Genomic DNA, 15,566 nt, shown 5'->3' with positions numbered 1-15,566 from the left:
GGTAGCGCATGTGGTGTCCATGGGCTCCGATTCTTCAGCTTCGGGACCTAATGTCAGCGCTGCATGCACATGGCGGCGATCGCGAGGCAGCGTTGCTACTGGTACTACATGCATTCGTTGACTGTTCGGACGCAACACGGTCACGTTTAGGGATACTTTCCATGCTTGGTTCAGTTGTTACCTTGGGCTGCAAGCGTGAAGGGTAGTCTGCAAAGAGTGACGTACTGCATCCTTCGTAAGCCGCCACCGCTTATATTCTATGAAATCTTCGGGTCGTAAACGACGGCAGCATATTCTAGTGTAGTTTGAAGATGTATTAGGAGATCAATTCTCCCGCCTAATTACTGCAAGCAACCTCTACCGAACACGAGCGGCAGCTGGAATTTCATGAAACGACAGCCGAACAGTGTATTAAGGCGAAAGCCTTAGATGCCTCATCAGACGCGAAAATTGACCGTCGGCGGCGTCAGCACGAGTGATGCAAAAATAATTACGTGATGACGTCATCATCGTGACGTCACATAATGTCACGTCGTCATATTACATCTTCGCTTGGTCAGAATGGGCCGATCACGGAGGCAGTGCATGCCTCCGCTGATGTGCAGAAAGGTTGCACTGCCTCCGATCCTTGAGGTTGTAAGAAAACCACGTTAGGTGCAGAAATATCTCGGAGGGAGGCAGGGAACGTTCATTACATTGACTGGAAGAAGAAGATGGATTTCTCCTTTCAGTCGTCTTAGATGAATGCATCAGGGACCTGTGAGATTTTTTTCTTTATCAATAAAGGGAAATAAAAAAAATACAATCGTGATTTCTTTCAGTTCCATTTGCAGAGAGGAGCACAACAGTATGACATACTAATGCATTGGGGCGGTTGCAATAGCCTGAAATAGAAAATAAAGCGCGAATACTATCAAACTCGAGTGCAAGTATCGAACCGGTAGCACGGCCTGATAGACTGCCTGCGGAATACGTACAGCGGGGATGGAAAGACACGCGAAAATGCGGCATCTGCATTCTTTGCTGTTTCGCATTTACTTTAAAGTGGTTATAGCCTGGATGATTGATGAAAAGACGACGTGGTCCATGACACAATAAAAGACCATCTAGCATCTTTTTATTGCCACCACGGTTAGAGCGTGGTGAAAACAGCGCGCCGCAATGTTCGTGTTTCTTTCCATCCCCCTGTACCTGTGAAAGCCTGCAAGAAGCACAAATGCAATTAAACTCGGATGCAAGCACGAATTCGTGAGCTTCGTGATACGCGCGGCCGTTCAGCGCCAGCTTCCCGTACTCTACGTTAGAGCACTGCACGGGCCGGATTTTACGGCCCGGGCCCGGCCCGGGCCCGCTTTATGAAGCCCGAGCCCGGCCCGGGCCCGTGGTTCCAAGCCCGGGCCCGGGCGTACTTGACCATACCCAGCCCGAGCCCGGCCCGGGCCCGTGGTTCCAAGCCCGGGCCCGGCCCGGGCCCGGGCGTACTTGACCGTAGCCAGCCCGAGCCCGGCCGGGGCCCGGGCGTTCATTACTAAACTAATCCAGGGCGCGCTTGTTCATGACCAGGTCCGACCCGGGCCCGCTAGAGCATATTAGTTGTTGATGATGATTATTAATGATACCGTGCTCTTTGTAGCGGGCGATCGGACGGAAAATTCGGCCTGTGTATGCATCGAAATGTTGCTTAGCCCGCGGTGGTAGCTCAGCGGTTAAGCTGTTTCGCTGTTAAAGGAGTCCTGACACAAAACTTTTCGCCTCGCGTTTTTTTGCTGCAATGTGTTGCTGGGGGCCTGTTAGTCATAACACGGCACATCGTTTGCTGCAGCGTGCGATAGATAATTAATTACAAGCTCCTCATTACCGACACAGCCTCAGTTTCGGTTTGACAGAGCTCCAAAAACGACAAGCCGCCGGGTGCAACTATCACCACCTAGCGAGTGAAACGCTCGGTCACGTGAGCACACAGAACAGTGACGCATTTCCGCGTGGTCTGTCGTCGTCGGGCTCATTGTCGTCTGATGGCGACGATTTTCTTGCGGCGGGGATGGAAGGAATTTTCGACGTGGCGAATCACTTCAGGTTTGACCCGCTGGCGAGGAGCGATTCGTCGGGAAGCGCGTCAAAACAGAAATGGCGGCTACGACGTCATCATAACTTGTACCGGCTGAAACGTTTACGTAGGGGAAGTAGGGGGGTCACCTCGGGTCACCTCCGAGGGTGTCAATGCACTAGGTACGGCCTATAATGCTGGATCGCGCTCGCGAACTTCAAAATTCATATAAAATACCTTCCAAGCTTTATTCGCTGTCGATATTTTGCAGATGGTACACACACGTACACGGGAATCGATCCAGCAGGCTTTCTCGGCCGCGAAGTTTTGTGTCAGTACCCCTTTAAGTCCTAGGACACGGGTGCGATTCCCGCGGCGACGGCGGCCGCAATTTGATGGGGGCGAAATGCAAGAACACCCGTGTATATACTTACCTTTAGGTGCACGTTAGAGAACTCGAGGTGGTCGAAATTGATCCGGTGCCACTACGGCGTGCCTCGTAATCATATCGTGGTTTTGGCACGGAATACCAAGGAATATAAATGAAATGTACCGTATGTGTCAACCTCGAATAAAAGACCGAAATCTTTATTCCTCCCGTGGGAACAACCGTGATCTGGCCCATTGTTAGTGCTGTTAATATATATATATATATATATATATATATATATATATATATATCTATATATATATATATATATGTGATCTGGCGTGCTTATAAGGAAACCCACCACGATGTACTTGTTACTTTGACAAAGCCTGGTCCCGCAGACAAAACGTTAGTGAAAATATACAGTGCCAATCTATATGTATAATGGTGAAAAAAAATAGTACTTCAACTGCTTTTCTATTTTTATTGCTAAGCTTTACTAAGAGCCAACTCTTTGCACGTGTCATTTCAGCTTGGCACAGTATACCTTAGACCATGCAATGCATAACGTTTGCGTGTGCTCGAAGGCCCGACTTACGCCTTTTAATTAGCGGGTCCGAGTCCGGCCCGGCCCGCAGCCTCAAGCCCGTGCCCGGCCCGGCCCGCAGCCTCAAGCCCGGGCCCGGCCCGGCCCGCAGCCTCAAGCCCGGGCCCGGCCCAGGCCCGCAGCTTCAAGCCCGGGCCCGGCCCGGGCCCGCACTTTCAAGCCCGAGCCCAGCCCGGGCCCGCCGAAAAACGCTTCGGACGGCCCGGCCCGGCCCGCGGGCCGGGCCGGGCCCGGGCTTTCGGGCCGGCCCGGGCCCGTGCAGTGCTCTACTCTACGTACTCTACTTGCACAGCGCCACCACGCGGCAGCGGCGAGCGGACGCGGTGCGCGCGCTCGACGGCCCGAGGAGAGCGTTCGCCCAGGCACTGAAAAAATAGAGGAGGCGCTGACACATTTTGCTATTGCAATAAAACCGTGTGCAGCTCAACCATATGGTCATTGACCCCAGCAGAAGTTTCATCTTATCGCCTCGGTCTTCCTCTGGGGCAGCACTGAAAAATCGTTATACGGAAATCACGGATACTACGTTTCATTATATTAAAGTTCGTTATTTTGAGGTTTAACTGTATTTCTCGTTTTGTACCATACTCCTCCTACCTGGTCCTATATATGCCTGGGGAATTTTGCAAATAAATAAATAGATAAATAAATGAATACATAAATAAATAAATAAATAAATAAATCTGTATGCAAATCGGAACCTTTCACGCCCACCGCACCTTGAAGGTGGGCCACGCCTGTGTGTGTGTGTGGCTCGAATGTTACAGCGAAAGCTGTTATGAGATCATTTCAACGGCCGTTTTTGGCGCCGTAGTTGTCCGGCGCCGCCACCGTCGCCGCTCCGTAACCACTATCGCACGAAATATAAAGAAAGGGAATAAGAAAAAATTTCCAGGATGGAACGAGGTTCGAACTTGGGCCCTCTGCGAGGGAGCCCAGTGTTCTACCTCAGGGCCATGTCGGTGCTTGAAAGTGCGTTGCAAAAAGACCCTATACAGGCATCATGTCGGGAAGGAACCACATTAACATGTGTATTGTAGTGTGGTAGAAGAGTAAAATAACAACCAGGCGTCACACAAACGCGAATTCTGTAACGGGGCGTCACACAATGCAAATTGCGCAACGAATGAGTTCTTGCGTGCTTCCAACCCATTAGAAAGGCCTCTACGATAATTCTTCACCGTCATCAGCCACAGCATCAACAATGTGCACATAGTGCCTTACAGGTGCTTAGCGAGTACCACGGTTCTCCGCAGAATGACGAAAAATTGCATAGTGGCTGCTTCCCTACTTCTCAAAAATTATGATTTATAGCGTAGTGGGTTCCTGGCAAGTGCACTTCTATTGGTTGCCAAGGAAGCCCATAAGGCTCTCATGATACATTTCCCCAGGCTCTCAATAAAGTTAATTCCTTCTCTCTCTCGCTCTCCGTTTCTCCGGTTAACGTATGTTGTAAAGTGTGGTGGGACAGTTAAATAACGACCGGGCGTCACACAATATGAATTACATAACTAGTGGGTCGTTTAAAGCTTCCAACCCATTACAAAGGGCTCAGCCATAATTCCTCATCGTCATCAATCACCGCAATAACAAAGTGCACATAATGCCTCACAGATGGTACCTCGCTTCTCCGCAGAATAACGAATAATGTCGTGGTGGGTGCTTCCCAACTTCCCAAAAATTATGATTTGTGGCGCAGTGGGTACGTTGCTAATGCACTTATATTAGTAGCCACAAGAGAGTTTATAACGGGCTCTAGAAATGCCGCTCTTCCAGCTTCCGTTGTGACTGTGCTGCTCTTTCCGCGCAGGCCTGGCGTTTTTTATGTGCGCGTACGTGGCATTAAAAAATAAACTAAAGCAATTACGGAATCTGTGCCAAAATAATTTCCTTAGTTGGACGAGGACTTATGGGACAGAAATCGTATAGGCACGTCGCATTCTCAACTTCGGCAGGTTTTGCTTTCGGAGAAAAAGTTTCTGAATTTTCCAAACCTTTTCCACCGCACTCGTTAGGAATATGAGACTTCGGGAGAAAACGAGAAAAAAAAAATGTCGCATCTCACCGGAAAAGTACTGGGAGGCATTACTGCCCTGCGAAGCTGGGGAAACGGCAACAGGTACGAAGAGATGCGGAGTGATAACGTACCGCTGGTAGCACGATTTGCACAGCATTTCTGCTCCTCATGTAATGCCCCCCAGCAGAGAGACTTGGTCTTTCTATTCCGACGTGGGAGCGGCCCGCAACGTGCTACAGCGCATTCCGAGGGACCAAAACAAAGTTTATTCATCCATCCATCCATGCAATGCTCCCATCAAGATGCATTTAAGATAATGTCGGGAAGCGGAAAAGTGAAGCCTATAGGGTATAATCACTTTGATGCAGCGCAGGAAGCAAAATAAGGAAGGAAATAGCATGACAACGGTGGCGGAAGCATCAGTGAGCAAGTCCCTGCTAACATTGTTTCTATGTGAAGACACCCTCGTATCGCGCTTTTCGCTAGTGGAAAACTTGCATTTCAGCGTGCAAGTTTCGTCCCCTCGCCGCATCATCGCGCACTTATGTGTCATTGCACCGGAAGCCCGCAAGAGTGTCACGTGGTAAAACATTCAATCTTCTATGCAAGGACATTAGGGGTACTGGCCTTCCACTACCAAGAAAGAGAATAGTATAACGCGAAATAAAACGCAAAATTTAACTGATCCAGATGTGTTGCCGCGCTGGTTGGTTCAGTCTAGTAAAGCATAAAAACCCTCAAACATTGTTTTGTGCCAAAGCGACGACACGCTTGCTCGATAGATAACAGATGCGTACCATATCGCAAAGCATACAGCTAGTACGTACCTCTGTTTTGTTGCATTGCAAAAAATGAAATAAAATAGTCCTTACAAAAACTGCTGCATTGTGTTTTCACTGCACGCTCTTCAATATGGTGCGATGTTCGGCTTTCATACGCGGTGCGATCTGCCTGACTTTTGCCTATGTAGACGGTTAAGTTTGTTATTCGTGGGCGTCGCCGTCTTAGTTCCTAACACGAATGATTTCTGTTTCGCATGTCGTGGCATCAAATTAACAAGGTTTCGAAACGCTGAATTCATCCGTGCAACCATTTTTATGCGCGCGAGTTTACTGCAGAGTACCGTTCATTTCGTTGCTACAGACACAAAAACGGCAATGTTTAACAGCCCAGGACTGCGACACTTAAACGGTTTGGTTTGGTTTTACGGGGTTAAACGTAACAAAACGACTCAGGTTATGAGGGATGCTGTGTAGTGGAGGGTTGCGGATAATTTCGGCCACCTGGGGTTCTTTCACGTGCACTGAAATCGCACAATACACGGGCCTCTAGAATTTCACCTCCATGGAAACACCACTACCGTGGTCGGGATGAAATCCGCGTTCGTTTGGTTCAGCAGCCGCGCACCGTAGAAGCACGTAAATGCATCCGTTAAATAGTCTGCAGTGGAAGTTCGTTGATACGATTCTATATAATACGTTTTTCTGCCTCATATGTTCTTTTTATTCCCGGCGAACGCCCCGCGGAAATGATGCATTTTCATGCGTTTAATACGATCACATGTTTGCCCAAAATCGGATAATACGACCGTGAAGCAGGATCACGACCGATGTATCTAGAAATCCTAAGTTTATTCTTCGGTATTCTAGCTTCTTTTTTTTTACTTTTCAGAAGAATTTGCTCCTAGACGTTGCAAAGAAGAAAGCGCAGCGCAAATTGACCATCTACTTCCATGTTTATCAATAAAATTGAGTTGCTGATGGAGTATGCATATTTTCCTCTTTTTTTAACCACTTTGATTAATACGATTTTTGCATGATACGTTTTTTTTCCCGGTTCCCGTGAAAAATGTATCAACGAGATCCCATTGCATATGTGCGTATGTCCCTTCAAGTAAATTTGAAAGATTAAACTATGAGGTTTCACGAGCGAAATCATAATATGATTATGAGGCAGGCCGTAGTAACGGGACCCCGGATTAATTTTGGCCACCTGGGGTTCCTTAACGTGCACCTGAATCTAAGTACTCGTGTTCTTGCTGTTAACCCCCATGCGGCCGCCTTGGCCGGGAAAGGAACTCGCGTCCTCGATATTAGCAGTCCAGCACCTTAGCCGATGCACGACGGGAACCAATAAAATTCAGATGCGGGTTAGCGGTTGTACTTGTCCCGTGTAATGCTCGCGTTTTTTATACTTTACTATAGCACGAAGTACAATAACGCGCATATACGTTATACTGAAACTTGTTCCTTATTGATGTTATTAGAATGAATAGAATAAAGGATTGGATTAAAGGATAACCAGGATGAAAAGCGCCGGTCAGCTAGGCTTAACGGCGGGAAAGGACAATTTTTATTTATTGAGGTGATATAAGTAGACGTTGACGCACAAGTAAGTCTTCGTGTTCATAATTAAACATACACCCGCTTGACTTTTCACAGCTGCCTTAGTAAAATTAAGTTATTGATTAATTACGCGTTGTTATTGGAAGCGCAATATCCTTCTTTTTTTTCGCGTTGGTGCCTCTGGTAACGCTTTCCGGTTAGGGAGCCTATATGAACGGCCGTTTGTAGGCTCCCTATTTCCGGTACTCCAATTAATGCTGGACAACGAGCTACATGCAACAGATGCTTCGTGTAACGAATATTTTTTTTTCGGAAAATCATATTTCATTGTGATGTGTATGAAGTTAACAAACAAACAAACAAACAAACAAACAAACAAACAAACAAACAAACAAACAAACAAACAAACAAACAAACAAACAAACAAAGAGATGGTACAGTTAAGTAGAGCGCAAAAAGAGATGGCACAGTTAAGTCGAGTGCAAGTTCTGTGGAGGTAAAGGGACCACTTTCGCAGCTGGCGGAACTGGGTATGACACTTTCTTCGAGCATTTAGCTGCCAGTGAATCCCTGTGATGACATCATGTTGATGATTATTTCTTGCTGTGCACAATACCTCTGTACGGTTTATCATGTGGAGCGCGGCGTTAACATCTGTTCGCTCTATTGAGATTTAGTGAGAGAGATAGAAATATTATACTTTTTCGATGCAACAGCTAATGACACCGTTGACAGCAGAAAGAAAATTGCATTTCCGTGAGAGCGACAATACCTACTCGATTACTCTTTCACGTGTAACCATAGCGAAATCGACCGGAAGAAGCCAACCGTATATTGGCAGCGGGTTATCGCGTTCATTGTGTGCACGCGCGGCGTGTATAGGGAGTAAACAGAACGATAACGAGATAATATGCGTAAACGACGTGTTTAGCTTGCCCCCTTTTTCAGACTGCCTGTTTATGAAAACAGCCCTTCACTACGGCGTCTCTCATAATCATATACCAGAATTGAGACGCAAAACCCTAACAATTATTACAATTATTACAAACCCTATCAAGTATTGCAATAAATAGTGCCAACGCGGTTTTTTTTGGCATCCGAGGAAAAACAGGATAGAGTGCGACAAACAGAAAACGTAAAAAATTAAATAAATGAAAATTCTTGCTTTCGAGTGTCGTGAGTAGATCAGATGAAAAAATCCGTAAACAGGGGGTGGGTGCTCAAACCGACGTTTCGACAAGTGGATTTGTCTTCTTCAAGGCTGGAATTGATTTCCTTAGCTCTCGTGCGTATATGCTCCATGCCCTCTCCACCACAAGGGAGAAGGGGAGGGCAACTGCCAGAGTGGGGGTGGGGGAGAGGCCGCCGTGACGAACTGGGTGAGTCATAAGGAAGGCGAAAGAAAAAGAAAAAAGTAGATCAGGTCATTCGCACAGCAGTGATACGGGCGTGTAGAGGCCGTTTCGCCTAGGCACGATGTTGCTAATCGAGCTGTAAAATGTGCATTTCATATAACGCTGCGCGTCTTTGCAAACGAGTGATGTCTCAAAGTTTTTGTTTCGTAGATATGTTTTTAACGGGAAGTGGTTGACGCAAAAATAAACGGGATTTCACTATACAGCAGTAGTATACAAGCATAAAGATAGCCGCATGCGCGTTATTGTAAAAGTGGCGCAGCTGAAACGGGAAGCCTGTTCTTGCGTGAGCAAGCCTTTGGCTGTCCTGAATTAAAACGAAACAAAAGTTGACTTTCTTCTCATGATACGTGCTAGTATTTATCTTATCTGTAATTGCACCCCCATTTTCTATAAATAATTGGCGTCTAGCAATAAACTGTTGGTTTTCATTGTAATATGACTGTTCTTTGATCCTTGTATTTCTATTGTTAATTACCAATAATGTAAATGAATTTGTATGTTACATAGAGTGTTATCCTTTAAGTATATGAACATTATGTACCTTACCCTGCCTGTAATGACCTCATGGACAGGGTTGACAGTATCAAATAAATAAATAAATAAATAAATAAATAAATAAATAAATAAATAAATAAATAAATAAATAAATAAATAAATAAATAAAAAAATAAATAAATAAATAGCATTAAACCTCAAAGTTAGCGCTGGCCCCTCTCTCCTGCCCTTGTCGCTTATTCTTCGTGCTATAACCCTCAAGTACAATTAAGTGCCCTCAAGTAAGCCTCAAGTACCAACTATAGCTCAAGCTGGCCGCCATTCTAAGACAAACAACGGAATGTCTGGTTTAGTCAAAAAGAAGGGGGTGGTGCGGGTTTCGGTTGCGTGGGCATTATGCGGCCTTCAACTACACTGAGCACCACGATGACTGCAGCGCACTAGTTTGCGTCGCGATGCTCCGTGACACAACCCTCCCCCCCCCCCTCTTTCCCTTCCTTTACCAGGTCCGTAGCTGCATTTCACTTGGACAGCGTTTTGAAGTAGTCTAATTTCAAATTTATTACCTATTTTTTAGCAGCAGTGTTGAAGTTTAGGTGTTCGTACAGTTACGGCGGTGTCTACAGCTACATTAAAAAATAACAGAAGAAAAGTCAGACGGAAAATCCTATTGGGCGTAGCTTTTTTAACTGTAGCGCCTTTAAGGCGGACGTCAAGGAAGAAAATTGCATTTCCGTAATAGCCGTAGCACATACTCGATTACTCGCCTGCGAAGTTCGAGTGGCACGGCGAAATCTGTCAAAGGACCCTTGCTAAAAGCGGCAACCTCTCATTCACACGATCGTTCGTTGAATTCATCATTACCCTGTTGTCAGCGGCGTCAGGTATAATTTATTGAGTACATAATTTATTGGCTGCCTGTCAGCCACGCCGGATGCGGGGAAAATGTTGTTTACGCCGCGAATTATTTGTGCCAAAAGCGCGTAAGCCGCGGGCGCAAGAAGGCGCAAGCGCGGCGCAAGACGCCGCCTCAATTAATTTAACATTTCTCCGAGACGCCCAAAGATCCAGAGACGGATGCATAATCAAGCATCGCTATACAGCGAGTTCTCGCATCGGCATCCAACACATCGCGGAATGGCGTCCCTTCCTTCCGGTGTCACCCGCCCCGCTGTTTTGAGTGGCATGTTCATGTGACATTGATGCCCACGCTCAGATTACGAGTTGTCACTTCTCGCGAGCAAAAGGCAGCATTAGGAAGTAGACGCGCCGTGGTGGCGGGGACGATCACAGAGGCGAGCCGCGAACCTGACGGTTCGGGGTGCGCGTACACAGCTGAAATCAACAAGCGCGGGACCGCGTAGGCCTCCGGGTCCCGCGCGGAGCTCTACAAGAGAGACGCCTTAGGGGTTGCCGAGACGTTCGTCGGTGCATTAATAAGAGCCCGGAGAGAGATACGTCGGCGTGGACACAGGCGCGAGGTCGACGCGCAGTCAGTCTCGCTAAGCAAAACTACACTAGAGCGAATGATAATGGCTGAAGGAGGAGGAGGTTGCGGGGTGGGAGGCCAGAGGAGGGAAGCGCGGAGCAGCCGCGGCACTGCGCAGCCTTCCTTTTGGCTTTGCGCACGTCGACTCACCGCCACGGAGTGAATAATGAAGACCGTAGGGGGTCGGCCGGATGCCCATGCAAGGATTATCGGCTCCCTTGAAGCCTATCGCTCATAACCCAGGGTTTCGGAGTGTAACGCCTCCTCTTCGCATTGACGGCGGCGGCGCGGGAGCCTCTGGCGACTGCTGATTCGGATCCCGGCGCCGGACGCTGCTTGGCGGGCCGAGTCGTTGCGCGACTATAGCGGAGGGGGCGACTATTTTTCTGCGTTAACGTTTGTCCTTCGCGTATCGCCGAGTGCCCGCTTCTTTTGGCGGAATTCCTTAGCAGGGAAATGGCTCGCGCTAAGGGTTGCCTCGGGGCGTTTCTTCTTTCGCATTTGGCAATGGCCGGTCATCTGTCTATGTATAACTGCTATGGTGGATTCTCCCGTCATAGGAGTGCCGACGCGTGAGCTCGGGCGCCTTCGTTCTCTGATTAGACATTCAGAGAAACGAGTTACTGGAGTGTGTGCACATTCGGAGTGCCGTTTGGGTTATGGAATCGTAATGAACGTACCCGGTGTTGATAGGAGTATTCTTTAATTATTTCGTTCAGGAAGGAGAGACACTTCCCTAGAGGTGACAACGAGCCATGTTATTCATGATATCCTGCTTACTGAAAGTGAGGCAGAAATTACGACTACGCGCGAATAAAAAGTGTCATAAACGAGCGATGCAAGTATGCGCGAATAGAGTGTATATGCAGCTAAATCTGATACATTGGAATAGTGAGATGCGTTGCTTTCCAACCAGACGGCTCAGTATGAGCTCCGATGTCATGCCGTACTGGGTCAGAATAAAGGACCGCGAGAGCTTGACAGGATAGCTGTAAACAGGACTCATTGCTTACATCGTGTACTCCTTCGCTTTTCCCCAATGGCGTAAAAAAAAATTAAGACCAGCTTCGCACTATTGGTGCCAAGCCTGAAGGAAGTGCGGAGCTGGGCAGCCTTCTTTGTTTCTCTTCGCTGTTTCTCTTTCTTTCCTCCTCTCTTTCTTTCTTCTATCCTCTCTCTGTATTTATGTCTTTTTTTCTGTTTATTTCTATGTTTCCTTTCTCTCTCTCTGGCTATTTTGCCTGAAACAAACTTCAACTTCAACTCCTTCTATCTTTCTTTCATTCCTTTCTTTTTCCTCCTATCTTTTCCTCTCTATTTCTTTCTTTCTCTTTATTTGATTCGCTTTCTCTTTCTGCCTTTCTTTCTCTCTATTTCTCTCTTTCACATTTTTTATAGACTATGCTTTACTCTCTCCCCTCCTCCTTTCCCTCCTCCTTTTCGCACACCTCTCCTCCCGCTGAACTTAAAATTGTTAACAACACCTTCGTCGCCGTTAACCGCGCTGACTTTTCGCGATAGCCTGAGAGCACGGCCGTATTGACCACAAAATGAAGCAGGCAATGATAAGAAATCCGCAGCATTACTACATGGCTTATCTGTAAACGTGACGTGCCTAAATAGTATAATAAGGTGAGCCCGGCTGCTGTGCGTCAACACAGCAGGCTAATCCGCTCATGTTCGCCATGCAGGTGTCACTTCACGTGATCGTCCGCGTTTTGCTTCCTGCCCTGGCTGCTGCTTCTACGGAAATAGCCCAACCGCACCTTTCCTGGCACGTCAACGACGATGACGCTGCTTTCGGCCATCCGATGGAATCCTGCATCACACCCAAGTCGCCGGCACTGTTGTTGTATCCGGCTGCTCACCTGAACTGCACCCCGTCACCCCTGGGGGCGTCACTCGATGCGCGGCTGGAATACCGACTGCCACCGACATCAACTCAGCAAGGTATAAAGGAGCAAGCGCGGCCGGAGACGCTTTGTGGGCCCGGCTGCTGTGCGTCAACACAGCAGGCTAATCCGCTCATGTTCGTCATGCAGGTGTCACTTCACGTGATCGTCCGCGTTTTGCTTCCTGCCCTGGCTGCTGCTTCTACGGAAATAGCCCAACCGCACCTTTCCTGGCACGTCAACGACGATGACGCTGCTTTCGGCCATCCGATGGAATCCTGCATCACACCCAAGTCGCCGGCACTGTTGTTGTATCCGGCTGCTCACCTGAACTGCACCCCGTCACCCCTGGCGGCGTCACGCGATGCGCGGCTGGAATACCGACTGCCACCGACATCAACTCAGCAAGCTATAAAGGAGCAAGCGCGGCCGGAGACGCTTTGTGGGCCCGGCTGCTGTGCGTCAACACAGCAGGCTAATCCGCTCATGTTCGCCATGCAGGTTGGTAAAGCACACTGTCTTTTTACAAAGCGGTCAAGTAACTACTTCCTGCTGCAGCTGCCGGGCCCTCATTGCTGCCTTTCCATTGTTGTTCAGTGCTGTGATGTTATCCGCTCGTTGCTGTTGTTGGCGGGTGACATCGAAATTAACCCCGGACCTGATAATCAAGCTGTATTAAACGAACTTAGGAAATTGTCTACAGGTCAAACGCAACTAATCACGGAGATTAAAGACCTGAAGTCTCAGATGAAAACAACCGACAAAGCTATCGCTGATCTGAGCGTGCGTATGACTAATCTCGAAACGCACTACCAAAACCTAGCCCTCTTGCGTTCTGATATAGAAAATATGCAAAGTGTTACTGCTTGCGCCCCTCAGACAATCCAGAGGCTAGAAACGCGCATTGATGATGCCGAAAACCATTCCCGGCGTAACAATCTACTTTTTATGGTATACCTGAGTCTTCGGGATCAGAGTCGTTCGCGCTTTCAGAGAATATAATCATAGATCTCTGTAACAAACATCTGAACATTGCGCTTGATGCGAAAGAAATTGAGCGCGCGCATCGCTTGGGTAATCGTACAACTGGTCGTAACCGCCCCATAATAGTTAAATTCTCTTTTCACAAAACAAAAGAACAAGTCCTTTCCAACGGACGCAAGTTTAAAGGGACGAGCTTCAGTGTTGGCGAAGATTTCACACGTAATGTCCAAACTGCCCGCAAACACCTAGTTGCTTTTGCAAAAAGCAAATCTGCACCTTATTCTCTGCGCTTCAAAACCCTTTTCATGGGAAGTAAGCGCTATGCTTATGATGAGCGTATAAAGAGTGTAAAAGAGGTGCAATAGCAGTTGCCTGGCCGCAAGTCACGCCCCCGAGCTACGGTACCGGAACGAGCTAACCTTTGCCTTTCCGTGATCTATGCCAACGCATGAAGTTCCATCCCTAAACGCGATATCCTGTCTAATCTTGTGTTGTCGTCCAATAGCAATTTACTAATAATAACTGAAACATGGTTGACTGATGCTATTACCGATACCGAGGTACTTGCAGATCTGCCGAACTTCTGTCTTTATCGGAAGGACCGCAAGGCCTCACGAGGTGGTGGTGTGCTTATTGCCGTGCATCAGAATTTATCTTGCTCTCTTGTTACCATTGAAACTAACTTAGAAATGATATGGGTAATCTGTCGCGCCTTACCGCAGACAGTCCTTTTGGGCGTTTGCTACAGGCCGCCACATAACATTCCTGATTTCGCGCGTGAACTTAATAACATCGTATACGAGCTTAGCAAAAAACACCCCAACGCAGATGTCCTGCTTTTGGGGGATTTTAACTTCCCGCAAATAAGCTGGCATAATGATACCGCTTTAATCACAGGCAATGAAGCTGCATAGATTTCGTTAATGTGTGTCATAATCTCAGTCTAACTCAACTTGTCTTAGAGCCCACGCGGGTTACAAGAGATACCTCTAGTATACTTGACCTTATACTAACCAGCCGCCCCGGCAGTCTATCATCATTAACTTACCTCCGCGAAGTAAGCGATCATAAAGTAATACATGCTGTCTTCACCTTCCAACCGATACGAAAACTACAGTCGGACAAATCTATACGCCTATATCACAAAGGGAATTACGAAGCCATTAACAATGAGCTAGGCGACTTCTTTTCAACCTTCGAGGTATTATTCCCAATGCGCACGCTTCAAGAGAACTCGACGCTATTCCGAGACAAAATGAACGAACTCGTAACCAAATATATTCCAAGGCTAACAATACACACGAATCAAAATAAGCCATGGTTCACGAGAGCTCTAAAGACTCTTGAAAATAAAAAGCGTCGCTTCCGTTTAGCCACGCGTCTTGGAAGCACCGAGGCATGGTCAAACTACTACATGGCGGAGGACAACTACTTGACTGCCGTTCGCACTGCTAAAAAAACATTTTTTAACATTGACCTGCCCCAGCTACTTACTCGTAATCCTCGGCAGTTCTGGCGCGTTTTAAATCCCCAGGAAACCCGGTCTATCAGTTTAACGAATACAGAAGGCGCAACAGCGTCGGATGCCGAGTGTGCCGATATCTTCAATGCAGCATTTTTTTCTGTATTTACGAAAGAAACTACCACCCCAGCCGTTCTGTTGCCTACTAACACATCGCAGATGCCACCCGTTATCTTTTCTACTGATGGTATACTGTCAATCATTGAAAAAAGCAAACTGTGTACTTCTTCAGGTGTAGATGAAATCAACTCGAAGATTCTAATGAATACTAAGCACGTATCTTCAGCATGCCTTACCCTATTGTTTTCTGAGTCATTGTCTACAGGTACCTTACCATATGATTGGAAAGTGGGAAAGGTCGTTCCAGTCTTCAAAGCAGG

The 15,566-nt window shown here is 47.4% G+C and overlaps 2 protein-coding genes across 2 annotated transcripts in view; both read left to right on the top strand.

Annotated features, from left to right (window-relative positions):
- The window catches only part of LOC119394248 (uncharacterized), a 395,693-nt gene that overhangs the window by 314,108 nt on the left and 66,019 nt on the right, over nucleotides 1-15,566 (top strand). The window lies entirely within an intron of this gene.
- On the top strand, nucleotides 12,428-14,084 carry LOC119394244 (uncharacterized). Its single transcript, XM_049415722.1, is given in 2 exon segments — nucleotides 12,428-13,620; nucleotides 13,623-14,084. Coding segments are annotated over 2 exon segments (1,563 nt in total). The 5' UTR covers nucleotides 12,428-12,464; the 3' UTR covers nucleotides 14,030-14,084.

The sequence above is a fragment of the Rhipicephalus sanguineus genome, chromosome 5 (assembly GCF_013339695.2).
Source record: "Rhipicephalus sanguineus isolate Rsan-2018 chromosome 5, BIME_Rsan_1.4, whole genome shotgun sequence".
Taxonomy (NCBI): domain Eukaryota; kingdom Metazoa; phylum Arthropoda; class Arachnida; order Ixodida; family Ixodidae; genus Rhipicephalus; species Rhipicephalus sanguineus.
This window is presented reverse-complemented; position numbering and strand designations above follow the sequence as displayed.